The sequence below is a fragment of the Dermatophagoides pteronyssinus genome, unplaced genomic scaffold (assembly GCF_027571235.1).
Source record: "Dermatophagoides pteronyssinus isolate colony J.1.1.1.1 unplaced genomic scaffold, Derpt_VIB-CSIC_2022.12 sq0004, whole genome shotgun sequence".
NCBI classification, from domain to species: domain Eukaryota; kingdom Metazoa; phylum Arthropoda; class Arachnida; order Sarcoptiformes; family Pyroglyphidae; genus Dermatophagoides; species Dermatophagoides pteronyssinus.
The window spans coordinates 1877207-1903628 of record NW_027461528.1 but is presented as its reverse complement, the minus strand read 5'-3'; the positions used below and the strand labels follow the sequence as shown (position 1 = coordinate 1903628).

Below are 26422 nucleotides of genomic sequence, written 5' to 3'. Positions count from 1 at the left end.
TTTAGACATTTGGAGAAAAAAAAATTTCGTTTGTTGGTTATTATTATCATCATCATCATCGTTTTGATATGGTACCATCAATGATATATTATAGGCCATCATCATTATTATAACATGACCAATCCAGATTTTCTTTTTTATTTTCATCATTTCGATTTCGATATTCCCAATATGATTATCATTATTATCGTTTGTTTGTTGTTTATCAAAGGCTTTTCTTCTTCTTTTTTGAGTATTGTGAAATCTGAAAAAAAATTATACAATGGACAAGAGAATTCTCCCCCATTCAAAATTCCATTTTTGTAATAAATCTTTCGATTTATTTTTCCGACAGTACGTTTGTAAATCTTCACCAAATAAAAAAAAATAGCAAAGAAAATTTACATAAAACGATAATTTACATTTTTTTTCTCGTTTCGTTTCCATTGGTATTGTTATTATTATAGAAGAATTTAAAAAAAAAATAAAATTATCTTTTGTAAATTGATTCAGATGAAATGATTATAATGTTTGAATAAAATCATTGGAATATGGAATTTTTGTCGAACAAAACTGTATTAATAAATGTTTTAAAACTAATGTTTTTTTTTGTTTCCATTACATTTACCGATTATGAAATGATAATGAAAATTTTTTTTTTTTTTTGGTTCTAATTTGAAAATCTTTTCATTTACACACCATTAACAACTTATTAGATGTGTGTTTATGCGAGTTGTGTGTTCGTGTCAGCTTCAATATCGTTATTTTTTTTTAATTGTGAAAAAAAATTCTCGGGAAATTTCTCAATTTATATTTTCTTTTTTTTTGGTTTGTTCAACCAATTTCCTTGATCATTGATAATTTTGTTGAAAAAATTGCTACAAAAATCACATTGAAATCCAAACAACAAAAAAAAAGTTGCAAATTCTTATCATCATTGGTTGATTGAATTTGAACAATTTTGCTTTGCTTTGTTTTTCGTTCCAACCAAAATGCAAAAAAAAAGTTTCTCCGCAATGTGTGTGTGTGTGAAAAAAATCATATTATTTCCGTTAAAAGAAAATTTAATTTTAAATTTTCACAATTCTTTGGTCAATTTTGTGTTTTCATTCTATTGTTTTCTTCATGCATATAATTGAATTATTCTTGATTCAGCATTTGATTTTCTTTTTTCTATTGCTTTGTTTTCCATTCTGGTTCTGTGTGTTTGTTTCATTCGATAAATTTTATTTTATTTTGATCATTCCATCATGGTACATATGGATAGATAGATGCAATATGCTTAGAACTTTAGAAAGTCAAAAAAAAGTTTCCATGTATTCTGTCCTATCCCTCACTCTGTCCAAATATTACCTATTTTTTTTATACGGAAAATAAATTGAGTGAAATGAAAAATTATGATTTTTTTAAAAAAGTTTTTTTTTTCACCATTTTTTTCTGGTTGGTGTTTGCCAGATATCATCATATAGGGTTTTTCTTCTTTTTTTTTTTTTTTTTTTGGTTCACAACATTTTTTATTTCCGTTTCAATAGATATTGCACACACACTGGCCATTTCACTGGTTCTGGTTCTTGAGTGTGGTAGAATGAAAAAGTGAAAATTTTTCACTTTGTTTCGTTTGTTCCATATCACTGGGAAAAAAGTAAAGTTTTATGAAAATTGAATTAAGAATTTTCTCTCTATTTTTTTTTATTCGAAAAAAATGAAGTTTTATTTTTCTCAAGAAGAATATTTTTAATTCAATTTTTATTGTAAAAAAGATATTGTTTTTGATTGTGTTTTATGGAGAGCAAATGGAAATGAAAAAGAAAAAACAATCAAAACAAGCTTGAACAATGATAAAATCTTAAAAATTTCTTCTTCTTTTTTGGTTCATTTAATTATCGAATGGCAATTTTTTTTGATTGATTTAAAAGTGAAAATTCCAAAATAAAATAAAATTCATTTCAAATATCTTGTAGTAACTTCATACATAACATAGTTGTTTTTCATCATCGTCATCAGTTTTTATTCTTAACATCCTACTTGGTTTATTTCCTATTTCTACCCATACTATTACATAATATAAATTATTATTATTATTATAATATCATCATCATTAGTATTCATTAAGTGTATGATATTTTGATGATGATGATGGTCATGATCTATTCCAGAATCGTATCATATGGAAACACTAAATAGAAATAATATAAGATTCTGTGAAACATCAATGTGTGTATGTATGTGTGTTTCTGTGTTTGTATTAGTGTCTTATTATGTTTGTCGATTTTTACTCAAATAATAGATAGATAGATTAAATGAATGAATGAATGAAAAATAATATCCGGCTTACGTGTGTATTTTTGTGTGTGTGTGTATGTGTTCGTAGATCGATACAACATTGATCATATGAAATTTCTTATTTCTATCAAATCATTTTCATGTTTTGTATGTTTTGATCGTTGATATTTTGTTTCCGGTAATAATGATGATGATGATGCGGTTCCTCTACATTTTCTCGCTTTATATAATATATTTTTTTTTTTGGTCAAATGCATTATTATGTGTTTTTCTTCAAACATCTTCAAAAAAAAACTGAAATGAAATAAAATCCACTGATGTGTGTAGTATAATCATCGATTATATGGAATATTTGTTTGTTTGTTTATTTATTTCAAGTGTTTTTATTTTCTTCTTCTCTTATACATATTGGTTCTATTTATATGATCATAATGATGATCCTATTCATTCATGAAGATGATTTTTTTCTCATATAATCATCATCATCATTTATTACTTGTTATGGATTCCATTTTTAGCATCTTTTTCAATTGATGTTGATTCCATTCACACACACACACACACACACTCACTTGCACTAATCTAATACAGGATTTTGTCATCAACTTAAATTAATAATAACGATAAATTGACCTGAATTCCGAATATATAGAAAAACAAATATTGTTGTCCATTTTGTTGTGTTGTTAATTGAATCATTGGATTTTTTGATTCTGTTGAAAATGTATAAATTCTTGTATACGAAATGTCCAAATTATAACTAACTTTTTTGGAAAAATGCATAATGTTTTCCTAATTTTTTTTCTTGCATTTCATTTTCGTTTGTTTGTTTGTTTATTATCGACATTCATTATGATAGAATTTTTGTTACGTTTTGTTTTTTTTTCGGAATGACATCAATTTGATGTTGTTTATTCAATTCCCCTGCAAAAAAATAGATTGATTGTCTTTCCACTATGTGTGTGTGTTTGCTTGTTTGTTTGTTTGTTATGTTGTGTGTTGTGTAAATGAAATAATTCTTATTGTACACATGCATTTACCAGACAGACAATGAGAAAGAAAACATGGATCAATTTCACAATGGTTTTTTTTTTGTTGTTGTTGTTGTTCATCGTTGTATTTTGTGCAAACATAACGATGATGATCCACAATAACAAACATCATCATCGATTTTAACAACATCAACAACATTGTTTTGTCACTATTTTACCATCATAATCATCAAAGATATTGTAACTAATTTTCTTTTGCAAATCAACAATATGTGTGTATTCTGGCAGTCGCAGAATAAGCAGAATCGATATTCAAGGAATTCGTAACAAACATTTTGAATTAAATACAGAAAAAAGTACATATTCTGATCAATTGAATAAATATGATTTTCATTTTTTTTTCTCTTCTATCTTTCGTTCTTATGTGATGCTAATTCGTTATTATATGGAAAATGATTTTTATTTCCCTTTTTCTCGTGAATTCTGCCATTCAATCGGATTATTTTTATTTTGCTTTTTTTGTTTTGGGTGATTTATTTATTTATTTCTAACGTTTCAAAGTAAAAACGAAAATGTTTCCATTCTGTAAAACACATAAAAAAACCTGTCAATCATTTGCAAATTCCATATTTTATTGCATAATGTTTCCATCTTTATTCCATCACTGTTTCAGTGTGGGTGTGTGTGTGTAATTGTCACGTTCATTCATTTATTCATTCATTCATTCAATCTGAATTTAATTTGGATAATAAATTATCATCATCATCATTTTTTTTGCTTTACATTAGTTATTATTATCAATCGACAATCGAAACCCAAAATCAACAACAACAACAAGGAAAACTAAAAAGAAATATGAAACATTTTGAAAGAGAGAAAATGGAGAGATTTGCATTCGATCGAGAGGATATTTCTATTTCTATATGTGTACATTAACATTTTGTTCTTTTCACTTATCATTCTGCACTAGAAAAAAAAAATATTATCTTGATATCGAACAATTCAGTACAGTTTTTTTTGTTTGTTTCCTATTTATTCGGTTGGTTTAGTTTGTTTTTTTTTCAAGTTGTCAAGATCATCATTGAATGAAATATGCATGAAAATAAACAAACAAAATAGTAACTTTGTATATATACACTTTGTTTTTCAATGACATTTTTTGTTCCACTCTGTCGTTATATATTTTTTTCTGCAAATGTATCCAAGCTAAACGAAAAAAAAAGAGAAGATAATCAAAATAGAATCAAAATAATGAATTATTGCTGAATTTTTTGTTTCCTGATTTATACGATGAAAGTTTGTGTTTGTCAAAAGAAGAAGAAACAAAACTAAACAAAAAACCTTTCAACAAAACTAAAAATAATGTCAAAATTCATAGATTCGGATATGATACACATAGTGTAACAGCAAAAATATCAATATAAAATTGATATTTTTCTTTTTTGGTTCAAAAAATGATTTTTTCATTAAAAATTTTTGCAACAAAAAAAAACAAATTTCCTTTTTCTCATCATCATCAACGTTTTTTGCTTTGTTTTGGTTTTTTGATTCTTGATATGGCTTCTATATTCAAAATTTTCAAATTCTACATTATTATGGATTCCAATTTTTTTTTGTTCTAGATATTCTGATATTCAAAAATACTTTTCATTCATTCATTATTATTAGTTATCATTGGGTGTTGATGATAATGATATTCATCATCCATCATTGGATCGAATAAATGTTTTTTTTCGTTTGAAACTTGGAATTTAAAACTTTTTTTCAAAAACATCCAAAATGAGACCGCAATATTTTTTTTTCTTTGATGACTTTTTGATTCTATTTTTTTCGCCAATGTTGTTATCGTTGTTGTGGATTCAATAAATTAAGCGAGACTAAAAATTTTCATAGAATGAAATGCAAAAACCAAATTTTTTTCTTCTTCTTCTTCTTCATTCTGGCTTTCATAAGTTGTGAAAAACTTTTTTTCTCTACTTTCTTCAATTTCTTCCTTATTATCCAAATTGTTTTTTCATTAAATTCAACTAAGTTGTAGTTGGAAAACAGGAGAGAGAAAAGTTACAATTTTTTTTCCTCTTTCTTTTTTTTTCTCAACCGAATAAAATCTTCTTTATAAATTTATATAGAGGTGTCTTGCATCATTAGTTTCCCCTAACTAACTATAGTTTCCCCACCACAAAATATTCAATTTAAGATGACAAATATAATCGATTAGATTTATACTGTTTGTGTGTATTCGTTGTTTGTTCATTTCCAAATACTTTGATTTTTTTTTCTCCAGAAATTCTATAGAAAAAGTTAAGGAAAACTTTTTATTTTCCTTGATTACTTATTTATAACACACAAGATATTGTTGCATAATAATTAGCTTCAAACACAGAAAAAATCAATTAATTGATTGAATCACCACCAACGGAAAACAATAATTTTTCTCTCGATTAATATTTGAGATGCAGAAGAGAATCTTGATAATTTTGAAATTTTGGAAGAATTTTTGTTTCTTGAAAATGCCATTTCCATCATCTGATAAAATGAAAAATATTCAATCCTTTAAATTGATGAAATTAATGATGATGGGGAAAGGATGATGAAAAAAAATCTAAAGAATTTTTCTATCATTGACTTGATAGACGTTTTTAAACCATTCATTCTGTAGATGAGAATTTCGAATCTTAATTAAATTTTTCATTATTATGATGATTTGAATTTTTTTTTGAAATTATTTTCAATAATAATGAATGATGATCATGATGAAAAATGAATATTTTAATTTGTTTTTTTTTCCACAGAATGAAAAATCCCAGAATAATAAATATTCTGCTGTTGATGATGACAATATGTTCATAATATTCTTAATGACATTTTAAACGTTAAAGGCAAAAAAAAAGAAAAGAAATGAAAATTTCTTACCACGAAACCAAACCAAACAAAACAAAACATTGACATTGATTGATAAGGTGATGTGCACCAAAAAAAAAAAGAATATCATGATGGCATGCACGCAATAATGATCTATCTATGGCTTCAAATGTGTGTGTGTGTGTTTCAATGTTTTTAGCTTTTGTTGTTGTATTTTGGTGTTTGTCATTCGTAAATTCTTGTTTGTAGTTGTCGTTTTTGTTGAAAATCAAATAAGCTTTTTTTTCAATGGGCATCATCGCGTGTCATATGTGGCCAAGATTGAAAAGAAAAATGTCGAGATAAATTATCAGAAAGTGAAGGGAAAAAGACGATTCTGTTGAATCACAATGATGATTATGATTATGTTTTGTTTTCCCAATAATAATAATAATAATTTTCACTTCATACATGTTTTTCTATGGTAAAAATTTATTAAATGTCCTTCATTCATTCATTCATCGATTGCATAATGATAATGACATTCAAATCGAATGAACTTGAAAAAATTTAGTCATGTGATTCATTTAGTCTAGCTTAGTTTGATCGTATTCCAGTATTGTTGGACAAACAAACAAAAAAATTTTTGGAATTTAAATTTTTAGATTAAAATCTAAAGATTATTGAACAATGAATCGATCAATCAATGAATCTTATTCTCAATTACGTTTCTTTTTCTCTTTTTCAAAATTTCAACCAACAAGAATCTTTGTTCTTTGTTGATCAAAAATCATTATAAAAAACTCAATTTCATTTTAAAACATTTCTGATTTATATAAATAAATAAAGCAAATTTCAAATAAAAGTTGAAAAAAATAAAAGTGATTCGTTTTTGTTTTCTTTTTTTTTCAGTAAAGAATCAGTAATGTTTGATAACAAAACACTTAACCAAAGAATTCATTATTCTTGTACACGGATTTACGCCAAACAGAAAACAAAGAATAAAGAAATTGAAACTAAATTTAATTTTGCTGTTTTTTTCAACAAAATTTCTTTTTTCACATTCACATCACATTTGATAAAAAAAAAGTAGAAACGAATTCTTGACATTCATATAATTGATTGCCACTGTGTTTACTAAAAGTGTTGATGAAATAAATAAAAAATCATGAAATCTAATCTTGACCTTTTTGTTGTTGTTATCTTTTGAAAGAAAAATATGATAAAATGATGATCATACAGAATTTATTGAGATTCGAAAACAAACAAAACAAAACAAAATAAAAATGAAGCCCGGCATTCTACCGAAATGAATAAATTAATGTTGATCAGTTTCAAGTGGTTTTTCCTTTTTTTTCGAAAAAAAAGATTTTTCCTTTTTCACTTTATCCACATTTTGTTTGAAAAGCAACCAAAAATAAAAAATTCTTATTTTTTTCGGTTAACTTTTTTTTGGGTGAAATCAATGAAAATAAGTAAGTAAGGAAAACTATTTACACTGTGAGTGTGGCCATTATCAGTTTGTTGTTTAATGTTTTCTTTTACAATTTATCATTTGAGATGTTGATGATGTTCTTCTTCTTGATAGATTCTTAGCACACACACAACAAACACTACTGAAAGGAAACTAGAAAATTGTACAGAATCTATATAATCAAAAGGTTACGTTTAAAGATTTGAAACTCGTAATAATAATAATAAAAATAAAAACAAAAATAAATCTTCTTAGCGATTTTTTTTCACAGATTTTATTGTTTTTACTTCGCCAATTGATTTCGATCAAACATTTTCTTTATTGTTTTTTTTATAGACATTTTTTTCCTGTTTTGTTTTGTTGTTTCAGTTTTTATTTAACGGTTATTATACGGTTATTATTGAAGTTTTTTTTTGTCATTTTTCTCGTTATATACAGAATTGTTTTCGAATAATAACAATAACGCAATTTATGAATGACAACCAAAAAACATTCGAAAAAAGACATGGTTCCGTCCGTGTTCAACGTTATTCAAAATATAAAGTTTATGGAAATGATTGTTACCTGATTTTTTTGTTTTAATTTAATCGATTTGACAACAACGAGATATAGTTGAAAATATTCAATAAAAAATGGAAGGCCATAATATATTTCAAAATATAACATTATCATTTTGGACTAGACCAAAATTATCTGTGATTGATGATGATGATAAAAATATATCATCATCTTCGTCATCATCAATGATCATATATAATAGTGATAATAATGTTGTTGATGATCATATTGGTAATAAATCAAATTATTGGTCATCATTGATTTCAATTGATGATGATCATAATCATAATCATAATCATCATCATAATGATGAAAATATTTCGATAAATAAAAATACGTCCAATATGAATACGATCAGTATAAATCTATGGCAACCATTCAATAATATTTCAACACCGACAACATCATCCGGGATGGTAATGGAAAACGATACAACATCAACAAAAACGCCAATGACAACAAAAAATTTTCTAATTAGTTTTATTACGAAAAATTATCGATCAAACAATAATAATCATAATCATAATCAAAATAACGATATTTCAACGACTATAAAAGATAAAATATTGATGATCGATAAAAATAGATTAAATATTGCTCAAAATTTCAATAAATCATCATCATCATCATCATCAATTATTGATAATGAAACAATCATATCGCCGACGACAACGGAAATACATCCGGAAACAACATTATCATCGAAAAAATTGATACAAAAATTATATCATTCATCAATTGCTGCATCGCACAATCAAGATGATCGTCTTATTATCAATCATGAATCATCATCATGGAAAACATCGAATCTTAACAATTCAATGGAATCAACATTTCATAATAATGATGATAATAATGATGATTTTATTGATTATGAATGGTCAACATGGCAACCAACAACAACAACAACAACAGTTACAAATGTGATGAAAAATGATAATAACAATAATAATGATGATAGTGATTGGAGAAATTTATTCAATCATAGTGGTGATGATTTATGGAAAAATTATTGTACAAATTTAGTGACGGAAACTGATACGAATAGAAAAATCGATGCTGCCGCATGTTTATTACGAATGTCCGAAAATGTTACATCAATACCGATTATATCCGGTTATACGAATTTAACGACAACAACAACAACAACAACAATGATGATCATTAATAATAACAATAATCAAATTAATGATGAAATTCTTGAACATGAACGTGTATATTGGGCATTAATATTGATTATATTACCAATTTTAGCATTGTTTGGAAATTTTCTTGTTATTTCAAGGTATTATTTTTTTTAAAGTTTCAAATATTTTTTTTTATAACTTGAAAAAAATTTAAAAATTATAGTGTATATCGTGAACGTAGTCTACAAACGGTTACAAATTGGTTTATTGTAAGTCTTGCATTTGCCGATCTATTTGTTGCAATACCTATGCTATTCTCAACATATGTTATGGTAAGTGTTTTTTTTTGTTGTATTTAACGATAACGAACCGAAAAGAAAAAAAAAATCACCACCAAAAATAATTGTGGATTATTTATATAGAAAAAACGAACAAATGTGTGTGGAAGAGAGTGAAACAAAAGACCATAAAATAAATTTGTCAATGAGAATTGATGATCAAAGAAAAAAAATAGGGAAAATTTTCAAGAACAAAAGCAACAAAAATACCAAGAATTTTATATTTTTTGGGAGAAAAATTTACCGAAAGAATTATGGTACCTTTTATTTTCACACTCACAATCAATCGGTAATTGGTCCAACAAGAAACAAGAATCTAAAAGTGTGTCATTCATTCAAGCGGTTATATTTAAGTCTTAAGTTTTTTTTTCATATTGTAAAATGAATTTTTTTTTTTGTTTGAAAGTTTTTTCATTACACCAATTTTTCAAGGAAAAAAAAGATTATTTCTTTTCTTAAAAAAAGAGAGAATCGTTTCGGAGAAGAATGAAGAAAAACGGAAAAGAAAAATTTTCTGCCTAAATTTTTCATTTGAATCAAATATCATTATGCGGTTTTTGCCTCTCTCTCTCTCTCTCTCTCTCTCTCTCTCTCTCTCTCTCTCTCTCTCTCTCTCTCTCTTGCTGATATTGGAATTTTATTCTTCACAAAAAACAGATAAAAATATCAATAAACAAAAAAAAAAACTTTCGTAAACTAAAAAAGATCAACAATTTTTGTTTTCTTAAAACAACAAGAATTTTTTTTTAAGAAAAACAATAAAGTTTTTGTTTTGTTTTGTTTAAAAACAAAACAGAAAAAAACTTTGATAATAATAATGATGCTCAAGAGATTTAACCTAGGATTTTCGTTAAACAAAATTTTTTTTCTTTTATGGCCATGCATGAATGAAACACAAACAAAAACACAGAATACGAAGAAGAAGAAGAAGAAAAATTGAAAATCCTTTCACTTTTTTGTTTTGTTTGTTTTTTTCCATTTAAATAGATGTGTGTGTGTGTGTGTGTGTGTGTGTTTAACTAAGAATTTTCTTCTCTATTTTTGTTTTGTTTTTTGTTTTTTGTTTGATGATTATATAATTGAATAAATTGTTTGCCCAGAGAAACAAAACAAAAAAAAAAACAATGAAGAATATTTCCTTCTATCCAGAATATTAAACAATAATAATAATAATGATGATGATGATGATGATGATAATGGTAAGAAAAGGAACAACGAACGAAAAGAATTTACCAAAAACTTTTACCTAAAAATGTACACCTATATGAGAGAATTTTTTTTTTGAATATTAAAAAAAGAAATATTCTGAATGCGCAGAATTTGTCATTTTTTTTTGTTGTTGTTGTTCCAATTCTATTATTCCATTATGATGATGATGTTTAATTTTGGAAATTTGGTTGAATTCATTTTTTTCTTCTATTATTTTACATTATCATCATCATCATTTATCATTATCATCGTTTTTTTTCTTCAGTTTGTTTGTTTGTTTGTCAGGATAAATATTTTGATAATCGTTGAGTGAAGGAATGAATGAATGTCGAACAATTAAATTAATCAATTATTTAACAATGTTTGAATGTTTGAATGGACAGAATTTTGTTTGGAAATTAGTCGAATAGTTTGTTTTTTTTTAATATTCGAAAAGAGAGAGACAGACAGAAAAATGGATTGTTCAAAATATTGTCAATATTGATAATAATCATCAGTTGTTATTTTTTTTGCTGATTATGATGGAAAAAATATTATCAAAATTCAATTTGTGCTTTCATTTTTTTTTTTTTTTTGTTTCGCATCATTACAGAATAAAATCATCATCATTTCGTTGATAATGATTATTACTTATTATCATTATTTTTTTTGAAAAACAATAAATGAATATAGTGACAATTTATTTTTGTAAAATAATGTTGTTGTTTTTTCATCTTTGACGTCATAAACTCGTAAAAAATATGAAGACAAATTTATACACACATTGTTTTGTGAGGAAAGAAAACTGGGTGAGAGAAAGAGAGAGAGAGAGAGAGAGAGAGAGAGCAAAAATGAAAAGGAAAATCCATCATTATTTAATCGTTAATTGAATGTTGATAATGATGATGATGATGATGATGATGGTCATCCCTAACAATTGAATAATGAAAAATGATGATAATAATGACGATGAATGAATCTATAATAATAATAATAATAATAATAATAATAATCAAATAAACATCTAAAAAAGAATAATAATTGTTTTCAATGTTGGAAGGATGGGTGTTAAAAGATGCATTCAAAATATGAATGATGGTAATGAAAAGAAGAAACGAAAAAAAATGATGATGATTATTAAATAATATGATGATGGTGATGATGATGAATAATGACCATTATATAATGATGATCATTTGTATTTGTATTTGTGTGTGTGTGACTTGATTACCGAAGATGATAATGAGGATTTTTTTTTTGTTGGTTTGTTTCGGTTGTTATGCTATTCTATATGTCTTTTTAGAGCTTTTGGAATGTATTTTTTTTTGTTTCCTTTCGTATACAACAACAAATGACATTTATTGATGAATTTAAAATATATATAAAAAACAATAATAATTCAATGTCCGGTCGTATTGCTAAAATGTTTTTTATCTATGGTCATTTGTGTTTATGTCTATGTGTGTGTGTTGGTGAATTCTTGATGAATTCTGTACAAACAGAGAATTTAGAAATAGATGAAATTCACTGCATATTATGCCTTACAGCACAATTCCAAATGTTTGTTTGTTGTGGATCAATCTATTTTTTTTTTTTTTTGAGGATTCTTTTTTTCGTTGTTGTTGCTGTTGGTTTCTTATTATTATTTCACATTCCAATTTATTTCAATTTTTCATCTTTCTTTTGTTGTTACCAAAAAATAAAAAAATAAAATACCAGGATTTTTTTTTTCTCTCATTGTCATTATCATACCCTTGAGGATATTCGTTATGATGATGACCACCAAACACCAACACCACCCACCACCAATGATAATGATGATATATTTACTAACCGTATAAAATTTATCATAAACATTTTCAAAAAAAAAAACGGTGAAAAGATTATGAAGTTGGAATCCGTAAGAAGAAAAAAAAATGTTTCGAAAAAATCAAAAATTCCTTGGAAATAATGATAAAGATAATTGACAATTTTGTTTGGTTACTAAAAATAGATTTATTTTGAAATTATATTTTATATCAAATTTATTTCATGTTTTGATTAATTTTGTAACATTTTCATTCATTTTTTTTATTAATTCATTTTTGTTTTTTTATAATTAATATTTTTTAGGTTAATGTCGATTGGGAATTAAGCGATACAATATGCGATCTTTATATTGCAACCGATGTAATTTGTAGTACAGCATCGATATTTAATCTGGTTGCCATCAGTTTTGATCGGTATGTATTTACATTTACACAAACAAATAATTGTTTATTGGATCTAAATTACAACCCAAAACATATCCATAAATTTTGTCGTTAAGAAAATTGTTGTTGTTGTTGTTGTTAAACATTTCATTGAATTGAATTCTGATTTTTTTTCTGTTGAATTTTTTCTATTCCAAACAACAAAATTTTTGCTATTGACAAAATGACAATATACAAAAAATATGTTCGAAAACAACTTGAAAAAAATGAGATAAGCAATAAAATGAGGGCAAAAAATGAATTGACCAAATTGTTTAGAAATTTGAAAATTGAATGAATCTATTTTGAAGTTGTTTTTTGTTGGAATTTTGTCTCTCCATATATGAAACAAACATATAGTGATAAATAGAATAGTCATCCATTTAGGCAATAAATCCTATAGATTTTGTTTTCAATTTTGTTTAAAGCTTTTTTTCCCCATCATCACCATCACCACTATCAACAAGATCTATGGATGATGATCATGATTTTGATCAACAATATTTTCTTTGCTTAAGTGAAAATTGAAAAAGTTTGGTTTCCGTTTGGATTTCTTGTTTTTTTTTGAATGGGATGAAGGAAAGTAATCTTGATCAATATCAAACACAAAAATATAAACGTTATGTGAATTTTGGTGTGACAATCATCGAACAACCACAACAACTACTGCCAACAACCAAAAAAATTGTTGTTGTTTTTCTCGAAGAAAATCTTGTTTATAAGATTTTTTTTTTTTTTGGTGAGGATAAAAAGGAAATTACCATTGAATGCGATGGCCGATAGCCATTTAGGCGAAATTCCGGTTTCACATACTATCATCACAATTGTATACAATGAACATTACATACAGATCCAAAAAAAAGTTTTCATTACTTTTCAAGTGTTAAATGAAAAGAACCAAAAAAAAATAACAAAACAAAAATTATATTCATAGATTCCAAATTTTATTTTAACATTTCTATTTCATTTCATACGAAATAATTCTTTTGACATTCAAATTCTATTTTCCACAAAACAAACTTTTTCACACATCATAAATTTCAATAAAAAAAACAAACTCGTAAACTTGTTTCATCAAATCAATTTTTTTATTCGTTTGAATTCGTTTGAGTTTTTTTTCTTGTAATTTTATTAATGTTTTTATTTTATTCGTTCACTCTTTTTTTTAATCTATTTCCACTATGTTTATATGTTAATTTTTACAAATTTTCTACAGATATATTGCCGTTACACATCCAATATTTTATTCAAAACATAAAAATGATAAACGTGTTATAATTACAATTATATTGGTTTGGATGGCATCATTTGGTGTTGGTTTACCAATAATGTTAGGCGCAAATACATCACCCGAACGTATACCCGAATTATGTATATTTTATAATTCAAATTTTATTATTTATTCATCATTATGGTCATTTTATGTACCATGTTTGATGATGGTTATATTATATTATAAAATTTTCAAAGCAATACATGATCGTGCACGTAAAAAAATGGATCATATTAGTAGTTGTTCAGGTGGTGGTGGTGGTCGTACAAATAGTGGTAATGATACAACTTCGAATCAAAAGAAAACAATGTCAGGAAATAATCAAAATGTTCATAATAAAAATGCTACTGCTGCTGCTGGTTTAACAGCAACATCAGCAACAACAACAACAGCCATCATCAATAATAGCAATAAAACAATGTTATCAATGATGAATCAAACGAATAAAGCAAAAAATATTCTTGGTATTGAATCGACAAAAACATTAGAATCAATAACATTAAGTAAACAATTACAGATTCCATCATCAACAACGACAACAACAACATTAAAATCAGATACAAAATTACAACAACAACAACCATCACATTTACAAATTAATATGGCAAATCAAGATTTAAATTTTGATAATAAAAAATATAATCAACATTCATTAAATAAATCATCATCATCAACAACAAATACAACAACAATGACAACAACAATATCAACAATACCAATAGTATCGATTATATCATCAAATATAACAAATACAACAAATTTAAATAATGAAAATATTTTAGAAACAAGTAATAGTGATAATATTGATAGCCGTTTTGATGATGATGATGATGATGATGATGATGACGATGACGAAGATGGAGATGATGATGACGAGGAAGACGAAGAAGATGATGACGAGGAAGATAATGAACAATTAGCATGTGAAAATTCATTGGAAACAATGATGGAACAAAAATCAATAAAAAAATGTTTAAATAATAATAATAATTGTTGCTCAAATAAAGGTGATGAAAAATCAATATTAAAAACTTCTGGTAAGTTGTTTGATTATGGAAAAAATTGAATCTTTTTCATTTTTACATTGTTTATTGAATAACATCGTAGATAAATCAGAGAATCCAATAAAATGTGATATGTTTATTGTTGAAAATGTTGTAGCATCATTAGATCAAACAACAACAACGACAAGAAAAAATCATGACAATGATAGCATGACAATGAAACAAAATGATAAATCAACATTTTATAAGAAAAAAACAGTATCCGATTCTGTTGATAATCAAAAAAAGAATAATAATGATATTGAAAATGGAGTTAAATTAAAAAAACAACATCAGCATCGTTGTCAAAAACAACAAAATAAACAAATATTATCGGATCAAATGACAAATAAAGATAGAATTCAAATTAATATTGATGATGGTAATGATCATGAAAAATTAGTTGATCCATCATCAATAACTATCAATGGAAAAAATTTTGATGGTGATATTGATGGAAAAACTGATATCATTGGTACAACAACCGGTGATGGTAGTGGTGGTAGTAGTAGCGGTGGTGGTGTTAATACTATCAATACCGGTGGTGATATCCCGACAGATAAAAATGCAAAAAATAGCAGTAATATTGATGATGATTATTCAACAAAGAAAAAATCACGTTTTAATCTTGGTCGAAAACATAAATCAAGCCGTAAAAAAAGAGAAAAAGTATCAGCTCGTCGTGAACGTAAAGCAACAAAAACATTGGCCATTGTTTTAGGTAAGTTATAGCCATCAAAGCTAGTTATTTGATTGTTTAAAGATGAGTGGAAAAAAAAATTCTCAATTTATTCTGGTTTACCTTAGTTCGAGTGCTGTTGATGCTTCTGTATGGAATATTCTTTAGTTTTTTGTTGTTGTTGATGTTGGTTTGTTTGAAATGCTGACACATAATAATTTTGTAATATTACTTTTTTTTGTTTAGACAAAAAAGAAAAAAGTTATCTTTTTTCTTTTTGATTGAACCAAAAGAAAAAACTTTGCTTTTTTCAGCCAGGTTTATTTTGCTGCTGTCATTTGTATTTGGGTTCATTTTAAAATTTCAAGATAGAATTAGGTCAGATAGATAGAAAAAAAGGCAAAAGAAAAATCTGACAAACAAAATAGCTATTATCACCATTTTGTTTCCATTTTCTACAATCCAATTGGTGCGAAAGAAAACAAAATTTCTATTTTCGTGACCAATCCAATTTCCAAATCGATTTGAATATTTTAGGGGAAAAAGAAAATTTCTTCCTTGAACTAAAAAAAAATGACAAATTATTTCGAAGTACTAACAGCAACAATAATCACATTGAATTTCTGATCCAATCATCAAAAATCTAATATGCAAACTTTTTTTTCTATCACTTTTTTTCAGGTGTTTTTCTACTTTGTTGGACACCATTTTTCAGGTATGTACTGCATTGGTGTTTCTTTTATTTTTTTATTTCTTTTTTTGTTTGGTTGTTTGATGCATGTTTGATTACCAAAATTTTTTTTTCTGGGGAACCCAGAAGCAAGAAAATTCAGACAGTCATCATAAATGATAATAAGCGAAAAACAAATCAAATTAAATTAAATTTTCATTTTCGTTGAAAAAAAGCTGGCAAAGCAAAATTTTCATTTTTTAATTTCATTGATTTTTTTATTTTTATTTAACCTGGATATTTTTTTTTGCCCATTTTTCTTTTGGTTAGTAAATCAAAAGTGAAAAAAATTGTTTTCCACGAAATATTTATGCGTAATCCTAACTTGATTTTTCTTTAAATAGTCTTTTGTGGTTTAGTCGAATATCATATTTTCACTTTTTTACTCTAATTACATTAATTATGATGATGATCGGTTAACTCGTTATCGTTCATTTCTATTATCATCATCATCATAATAATCAGGACAGTTCATTGTTTAAATTGTTGAATTTTTATCGCTCAGCCAGAAAAAAATGAACATTTTACGAAATTAATTTGTTTTCTTCATTGAACACAGGGATTCAAAAATATTCAATGATTTTTTTCTGCGGTCTTGCATAATAGACGCAGACTAACGAAACTAAAAGAAAAAAAAACATCCAGAATTTTCTCTCATTTAAAGATAAATTATTCAAAAGTAAGATTATTTCCAAGAATTTATTCGTACATATTTTTTCCTGCTATTTTTAATTCTGGCCTCATTGAATGTAATTAGGATTAAATTTGTTATTTCAAGTGTGGGGCCAAGCAAACAGCAAAAAAATAAAATCGATCCATAATTATGTTGAAGATGTCAGTTAGGCAATCACTATTTCCCAATAAAACACAAATTTTGAAAATAGCCAGATTGAAAGCAAAAAAAAACTAAAACAAAAAAACCAATCATTTTTTCCAAAGAAAAATGTTCATCTTTTGCCTAGGCATCATAAACCTGGTGCAGATGGTTTGTTTGTCTTGAAGATTAATATCATCATCATCATGGTTGTAGTCGTTTTATTTTTCGAATAAAAAAAAATCCCGTTATCAAACAAAAAGATGATAAAAAAAGGTGATGATTAAGATTGATATTTTTATTGTTATTGCTTTTTTTTGGTCGATTTTCATTATCTTCATCTCTATCATCATCATCATCATCATCATCATTATTGCCTAATATACACACATTGATGATGCTAATGTAATGGTGAATAAAAGCAAAAAAAATGAGTAGAATTAATTTATTTATTCACATCAAGCATCCATGATAATGATGATGGTGTGATTATGGTGAAAATTTTTCTTCTTTCTTCTGAAAATAGACATCTTTATTATGAAAACATATATATATAGTGGACAATCTTTATCATCATATAAGATATGATTTTGTGGAAAATGGCTATTTATTTATTTATTCACTTATTTACTTACTTACTTACTTTTTTTGGGTGACCATAGGATGTTTAAGATTTATTTCTTTTCTTTTTTTCTTCGAAAAAACCCATAATAATAAAAAATAATGAGAATTTCGGTTCAATGTTACTTGTTTATTTTTTCAAGTAAATATTCTTCACTATTAGAACTTGATTGACCAAACATGCACAAAAAAAACCAGATTGATAAGATTTTCTTACGGTTCCAGAGAAATAATTTATCTTTTTCTCATTAATCGAGGTAACCAACAACAACAACAACAACAAAAACCATACACAAAATTTATGAATGATAAAACATTATTATCTATGTACCTAATGTTGATTCGTATATATTGATGACAAATCATCATTTTTGGTTTGTTTGTTTTTTTTTGTCAAACAGAATATCCGTTTATGTGTTTAAACATTTGAAAAAAATTGAAATTTAATAATCCTTTGTTTTCTTCTTTTCTTTTTTTTCAATCAAATTCAAACAAAAATCCGTCGTTCAATCAAAACAACAACCAATCATGAATGACAACAACAATAACGGAACTACTGAACAACAAAAACGACAACGAAAATGAATTTTCATTCAAACAACAACCATAATTTCATCTTTTTTTCGGATAATAAAATTCAAAACAAACAAACCAAATCATCATCCAATGTCAACAACGACAATCATCAATGGGGAAAAAAATTTATTTTAATCTTTAAACGGTGGTTAAAAATTCGGTTCCGTTCCCTGTATTGTGTTTTATTTTCGGTTTGCTTGCTTCCTTCAAACAATGATCGATGATAACAACGATGATGACAACAACAATAACAATATTTTTCATTTCAAATCAAATCGAATATGAACAATTTTTTTTTCACTCTCCGTTCACTATTCAAATAAAAAAAAAAATATTCAATGTTCAACAGCTGTAATATTTTGGATGCAATCTGTATAAAATTACAGGAAAATCATTTTACACAATCAGATTGTCGTCCTGGTATGACTGCATTTCTATTGACCACATGGATTGGTTATATGAATAGCTGTAAGTGTGTATATTTTTTACTTTTTAACATTTCCCGTATGGATAGTGAATTTGATGAAAATCTTCATATCTCATTTTGCCATTAAATTGGCAAAATCGTTTTTTTTCTTTGACATTTAACGCCAAATTAATTCTTATCTCACTTTTTTTCACCTTGATTCACAATTCTTTATTCTTTATTTTTGGTTCACATTATGTTTTATTTGTTTGACAAAACAAACAAATAATATTTCCACCCTGTTTCCTTTCTTCACTACAAAAAAAAAAAAAAAATAAAAAAAAACTCAGGTCTATTATATTTAGGAAAATTTTCTTTCTTTCTTTCTTTCAAATCAAGAATAACCCAAAGATAAGTGATAATATTAATATAAAAAAGTGTGAAAATGATTCATTTATTCCAAAAGAAAAAACGAAAAGGTAAAATGTTTTCAATGAAAAAGAATTATAATAATTAAACAATGAAAAGAAAAAAAAACTTAGATTAAATTTTTTTGTTTGTTTTATATCCTATATGACAAAAAATTCAACTTTTACTAAGAAAAGATTATTATTTTCTCTGTTTTTTTCTGGGCTCAGGAAAGATAATTAATTCAGTTTTTTTTTTTTTGGTTGTGTTAATTAATTCGTGTGGGAGGTGAATTTGTGGGTGGTTGGTTTGTCAATTCTCAATTCTTAATTCTTTTTTTCTTGATTTCGAGAAACATTTTTCAATTTTGTTTTTCAATTTTACTTTTTTTTTGCAAACATCGACTATATCCACAACGACTAACGACAAATATCATTTTTCCTTCGATAATCTAAATTAATTTCATTGTACGAAATCGATTTTGGCTTTAATTTTTTCGGTACGAAACAAAACAAAACAAAAACAATGACGAAATAGGCGCCAATCCACTTATCTATACTATTTTCAATACAGGTAAGCAAGTTTTTTCTTACAAAATTCAACAATGTTTTATGTTTTTTCTCTCTCTCTTTTCAATTAATCAATAAAAATCATTTTTTATTTTCATAATAATTTACCTGCCTACATCAAACTGTCAAATAAAATAAAAACCGAATACTCTCCTACACACACACACACACATGCGAAAAAAAATGACAGAATTTCGAAAAGCATTTCGTAAAATATTATGTAATTCATAGCCTGTAGCCAGTATTATGGTTTTGGTGGTAAGAAGAAGAAGAAGAAGTCAACATGATCATTATTCAAAAATGAAAATTAAAATGAAAATGAAAAGATGGAATAAATGTTACTGATAATGACAGGAAACATTCAATTCAACCAAGTGTATTTTCTTTCTGTTGTATAAATGTCAAAATATTTCATTTCTTTTTATAAGAGAAAGCCAATGGTAAGTTTTTTTTATTCATTTTTTCTTTTACTTTATTTCCAAAAAAATCTTCTTCCATTCTTCATTTATATATTTTTTATCATTTTTGCCATTTTTGACAGGTTTTTTTCCTCTCTTCTATCACTCCCTAATAATAATTATCCTTTCGTTTTTTATGTTGTTTCTTTTTTTTTCATTATTCTTCTTTTTGTTGAATTGAAAATTATTATTATTTTCTTTATTTTTGTTTCGAATAAAAATCTCTTAATTCTTCATATTTTTTCTCATTTTCTTATCATTGTTTTTTCACCTGTTTTTTTTTTCATTTCAACCTAAGGATTTATGAATGCCAAGAAATGCCAGATTTTAAACAAAACAACAACAACATTGGCAACAACAGAAAAGGGATTAATTTACGTACATATAATAAATGTCATCATCGTGTAAACACTACACTTTTTTCCAACGCTGTGCAGTTTTTCAAGATGTTTTTTTTTCTTCCATTCGAAACAAATGAAACAAGAATGACCAGATTACATTCGTATAAAACAGAAACATTATCATCATCATCATCGGAAATAAATTCATCACTAATTATAATGAAAATGATTTTTTTTCTCAATATTCCATTCTTGTCAAAACATGTTTTGTTGGCTTTTGTTAATATGAAAACTTTTGTCGTCATCATCATCTTAAAATTCAAACTTCATTTTCTTTAGCGATGATAATAATGAATAGAAAGAGAAAGATGGAAAAAAACACGATTCTGTTGAATTTAACGAAAAATCCCTACAAAATTCACATCAAAATTCACATCGTGTAATACAATTCCGATTTTCATTACTACTTTTCCCAAAAAAATGAATCCGGATTGTTGTTCATTTTTTTTCTCTTGTCTTCGGAAAAAAATGTTGTTGAACATTTAAAAATTAAATCCTCGAAACGAAAAGTATTTTTCCTATGTACACTTGAGCAAAGAGAGAGAGATAAACGAAAACTTTTTTCATTTTGTTTTTCAAAAAAAAAAAAAAATTCACACATTTGCGAAATCTTTATTATCTAACAAAACATTTACAGGATATTTTTGTTTTGTTTTCCTTCTCTCTCTCTCTCTCTCTCTCTCTTTCACAAACACAACACTGTTGTACAAAAAAAAAAATTTGTTGTTGAATTTGTTTTTACATTCATCATCTATCCTTGTTGTTATATACACTGTCTATGTCCTGTATTGTAACACCTAAAATGTAAATTTTTTTTATCTACAAATAAAAAATCAAATTTAATAATAAATTCTATAATTATTCTTGATTTTTTTTTGTTGTTGTTGTCTGACATTCGAATTAATAATATCAAAACAAGTAATAAAAATAACTATTTTGTTTTTTTTTGTTGTGTTTTTGAATTTTAATTAAATTTAACAAAATTTTTTCGAGAGAAAAAAAAGGAAAATATTTAAAAGTTAACGAAAAAAAAAATTGTATTTTTCCGAAAACATTTCCCATTGATGATTTTTTTTTTTTGAACAGGAATTTGTTTGTTGTCGTTTTACAACTTTTACATTAATGTTTTCTTTTTTTTTTTTTGGTTGTTTCATTGTGTTTTATGTCAACATCACAACACACAGAATGTTTGATGGAAAAATTGTCAACGCTTTTGATGACGATGATGCAATTGATGGATGATATTTTGAATTAAAGTTTGTTTCGACACACACAATTTCAAAATCTCCATCATCATCATCATCATCATTTGTTTGAATAAAAAATTTACATTTCTTCGAAAAGATCAATCATCATCGTTATCGAACAAATGATTTTTATTTTGAGAAATTTTTTTTAAGTAGAACTTTTTTTTTGAACTGCACGAATTTCAAATTCTGTTTTAACTTTCCTGTTTCATAATTTTTTTATTTTGCAGAAAGAGAAAAAAAATGAAAATTTATGAATAATTTCTTGTCGATAAAAGCAAAAATGTTTTTCTTTCGTGGATAAAACATACAATTTCCTTTTTTTCCCCTTTTTCTAACCAATCAGTCAGTCAAACTATGGGATGAACAACAAGGGAAAAAACATGATTAGTCAATTCAATTCAATTCATTTTTTATCCCCACTTTCACTAAATAGTCCGTTTCAAAATTTCTCCAAAAAAAATGTTAGTCACAACTATTCATGGATAATATTATTGGACATGGAGAGAGAGAAAAAACATTCAAACAAAATTCTTACAACACAGCCTAAAGGTTTTTTAACTGAACAAAAATTTCCTATTTTTATTGCATCCCATATTTTTCTAAAAACAAATTCAATCGTTGAATACCAAAAACCAGTAAAAAACGAAAAAACCATGTAAATATATCAATCTATAGACGAAGAATTTTTTTTCTGGAAAATTTATTCATAATGTTTCTACAAATAGACAAAAATAAAAAGAATTTTTATGACTATTTCTACTTTTATAGATTGAATTTTTTAAAATAATAAAAAATAACGAACCAAGAAGAAAAAAAAGAAAACACTAAACACAAATACCATTCATGGAAAAAAAGGATCAATGTTTAAGAACGAACGAAAGAATTATTATTATTTTGATTCAAAATGAATTTTTCAAAATTCTTTTTCCTTTTTTTTTGTTCAACAGTATATCCACCGCCCACCATGACTTAGTGAAATGGAAAAAGATGAAAAAACTTTTGATTTGATTGCTTTTTCGAAGAATCATGGCGCCAAACCAAACCAAACCAAAAAGAAAAACATACACGAAAAAATTAATTTCAAATAAAAAAATAAAAATGCAATGCAGTGAAGAATACTTTTTTGCATTTCTTGTATGAGACGATTCAAATAATGTTTATTATGTACTTGTTATGTAAACGGAATAAATAAATGAAAAAAATTTTTCTTTTTAATCAATTCAACAATGAAAATCAAATTCATTTAATATTTGAATATTGGATTTTTTTTTCGGAAAAATGATTCCAGAAAGATTTTTTTCCGAGAATATTTTCCAATCATCGCTTATTATCGTATCAATCAAAAATTTTTTTCGATAAAAGTTTATTTTTTTCTCATTCATTCATCCGTCAGTCAAAAAAAATGTATTTTTCCCAGGAATATTTCCTACCACCACCAACACTATTACGTATTGTTGTAAATCGATTTGTTTATGTAAATATTTATCTAGATTTATAACATGAATATCGTGAGAATCATTCGATGATGATGATGATCATCATCATCATTTTTCGATTATTTTTTCGGAATTTTTATCAGAAAAATAACACACACACATGAATAGTACTCTTCCTCTTCTGTTAGGTCATTCTTTTAGCCAAACATTTTTTTTTGTCTTCGATAAACACGAACACCGAACTTATATTGAATGGCAAGAAAATTTATGTAAAAAACAACAAGAAACTTTTTTTTTGTCCTGTCTGTTTTGTTGTGTAATAAAATTTTGTAAAAATTTTAAAAAACTTTTTCGTTGTTTTTCTTTCAACAACAACAACAACAACAACAACAAAAATAAACTTACACTCATTTTATTTATTATCAGGGATAAAAATAAAATGTCAAATGTCTATTCATTACACAACGATTCAACAAATTTTTTCTTCTTCTTCTTCTTCTTTCTTTGAAAATAATTGTAATCCTCATTATAGTTGGTGCTTTTTATTTTTTGGTTGCCGCTACCGATGCCGCCTTCACTTTATTCTCATCAGCATTAATTTTTTCTTCGAAAAATTTTTCCCATTCACTCACTTTCAAACGTTATGTGTGTGTGTGTATTCTGATATCCGGTTGTTCTTTTGTTGTTGTAGTTTTAAATGGGTAAAAAAAAGCAGTGGAAACTAGAACCAGAATAAAAAACCTGAATTGAAATTCCAAATGAATATAGTGAATTGAACTTATGGAACGGATGTTATTCTCAAAGACGAATGATAAAATAAAATAAAAAATTGGTCTAATCATCATCATCATTCGCATGATTCGTTGTAATTTCATAGGGAACAAAAAAAGAAAAGAAAGTTCAAAAGTGTTTCACTATTTGCACGAATAATGTTTTTGGAAGAGTTGGGTGAAAGAGAACTAACAAAACAAAACAAAAAAAACTTCATTTATATTAATAAATTTTATTTGATTTTCATTCAATCTTGATGATTGAAAACAAAACAAAACAGAATCGGTTTTTTTCCAGAATAAAACCGAAAAAAATCACATCTTGAGATTCAGTCAAATAAGAAAATCATTACAATGATGATGATGATTTAAACAGTCTTTTTTTTATATTTGGAAATCAATTTTAGCTTCGCTATGTTTGTGTGTTTCAATCAAAACAACACGAAAAAAATGATGATAGTTGTCAAACAACATAAATTCACAATTGGAAATGATTGACTTTTTCTTATCCCTATTTAAAAAAAAAAATCATTCTTTCATCTTTTGGATTGTCATTCAATGCAATGATTGGATTCGCAAACAAATCATCTTCATATCGAATGGAAAATTTTCTAATAAAAAAAAGAAAAATTTCACCTCACTTTTTTTCATTTTCTTCAATCTTATTTGATAATAGAATTTTTTTTCTTTTACATTTCTTAAAAAATATTTGTTTAAGAATTTTTCCATTCATCACCGAATCACCCCTTTTCTTTCGATTGAAATCATTTTCAAATAAAAAGAGAAAAAAAAATCCCTTCACTAAATCACACCGGGTGCTTCTTACATCTGTGTGTGTGTGACGTTGGTGAACCCAAAAGACCGTATTAAAAAAAATGAATGAATTGAAAAATTGAATTCAATGTAGCAACAACAACAACATGATGTTACCTGGTTCATATATTGTCAATATTGTAAAAAGTCAAAAAGCACCGTTAACAAAAACGAAAATTTTAATAAAATTCTCTTTTTTCTTCTCCGGATTTTTTCTTTTATTTCATAACCACCACCATTTTTTTTACCAATTTCTTGCATCATTTTGCAAGCCAAATATTTAAATATTTTCTTCTTTTTTTTAAAAAATTTCAATTTGCATTTTTATCTGGGCTGCCGACATCCATTCACATTTTCATCCCATTCGAATCAAATCTGGTTACCCCTTTTTTTCAAAACAGATTTTGTTGATGAAGAAATGAATTACCGAACAATAAAATACCTGTATTCTTTGAATTTGTCTTTAATTTTGATTTAAAATTCAATTTTGTTCAATCAAAAAATTATGTCGAAAATTAATATCCCAATCAACTATGAATGGATGTGCTGTCATCTATCGATCAGATTGAATTTTTTCGATTTTTTCTTTAAAAAATGGATTTTTTTCCATTTCGGATTCGTTTACATTTACGTTTTCAATGAAAGAAAGTTAAATAAATTTCTTTTTCCTTTTTCCTTTTTTTTGTCAACGTTAATCGTTTACAATCTAAATATCTATTTATCGAATAGGGCTGTAAATTCTGTTGAATTCAAAAACAAAAAAAATTCTGTTTAATAAAATTTCGTTTCAATAAAAAAAATATTCTGTTTTCATATTCTTTTCTTATTCCCTATACATTCTCTTACATACTGCAGTCGACAAGACCCAGCACACACACATTCGACAAACATTTACAATTTTCAATTGAATTCAGTTATTCACCTTAATTTTTATTTTTTTTTGCCACCGTAACCCCGATTCAGCGATAGTACCAGTGCATCATACGCATTCGGTTTAGTTTGAATACATAGAATTTTACCCAGCAAAAAAAAAAAGAACCAAGGTTGACATTCTATTTTTATGATTTTTAGGTTCTTTCGATTCATTCATTCATTTTGAATATAGGAAAGGAATTGATAATATGGAGAAATAGAGAGAGAAGAAAAAAAATGAAATTCTGTAAA

At 26.0% G+C, this 26422-nt stretch overlaps 1 protein-coding gene and 1 long non-coding RNA gene across 2 annotated transcripts in view; one reads left to right on the top strand and one right to left on the bottom strand.

The window, feature by feature from the left end:
* The window catches only part of LOC113798639 (uncharacterized), a 37272-nt gene extending 15337 nt beyond the window's left edge, over positions 1-21935 (top strand). The window contains exons 2-11 of the mRNA XM_075819518.1: positions 8008-9412; positions 9478-9586; positions 12893-13002; positions 14228-15321; positions 15392-16048; positions 16688-16721; positions 19097-19215; positions 20099-20134; positions 20321-20570; positions 20887-21935. Coding sequence (XP_075675633.1) covers positions 8202-9412; positions 9478-9586; positions 12893-13002; positions 14228-15321; positions 15392-16048; positions 16688-16721; positions 19097-19215; positions 20099-20134; positions 20321-20361 — 3411 coding nt within the window. The 5' untranslated portion in view covers positions 8008-8201 and the 3' untranslated portion in view covers positions 20362-20570; positions 20887-21935. The remainder of the gene's footprint in view (positions 1-8007; positions 9413-9477; positions 9587-12892; positions 13003-14227; positions 15322-15391; positions 16049-16687; positions 16722-19096; positions 19216-20098; positions 20135-20320; positions 20571-20886) is intronic.
* LOC142644858 (uncharacterized) lies at positions 639-2913 on the bottom strand. Its single transcript, XR_012846037.1, has 3 exons — positions 2315-2913; positions 1408-1610; positions 639-1332 (listed from the first exon to the last, which is right to left on the bottom strand). It is a non-coding gene; the product is annotated as an uncharacterized LOC142644858 (long non-coding RNA).
* Positions 21936-26422: the final 4487 nt, after the last annotated feature.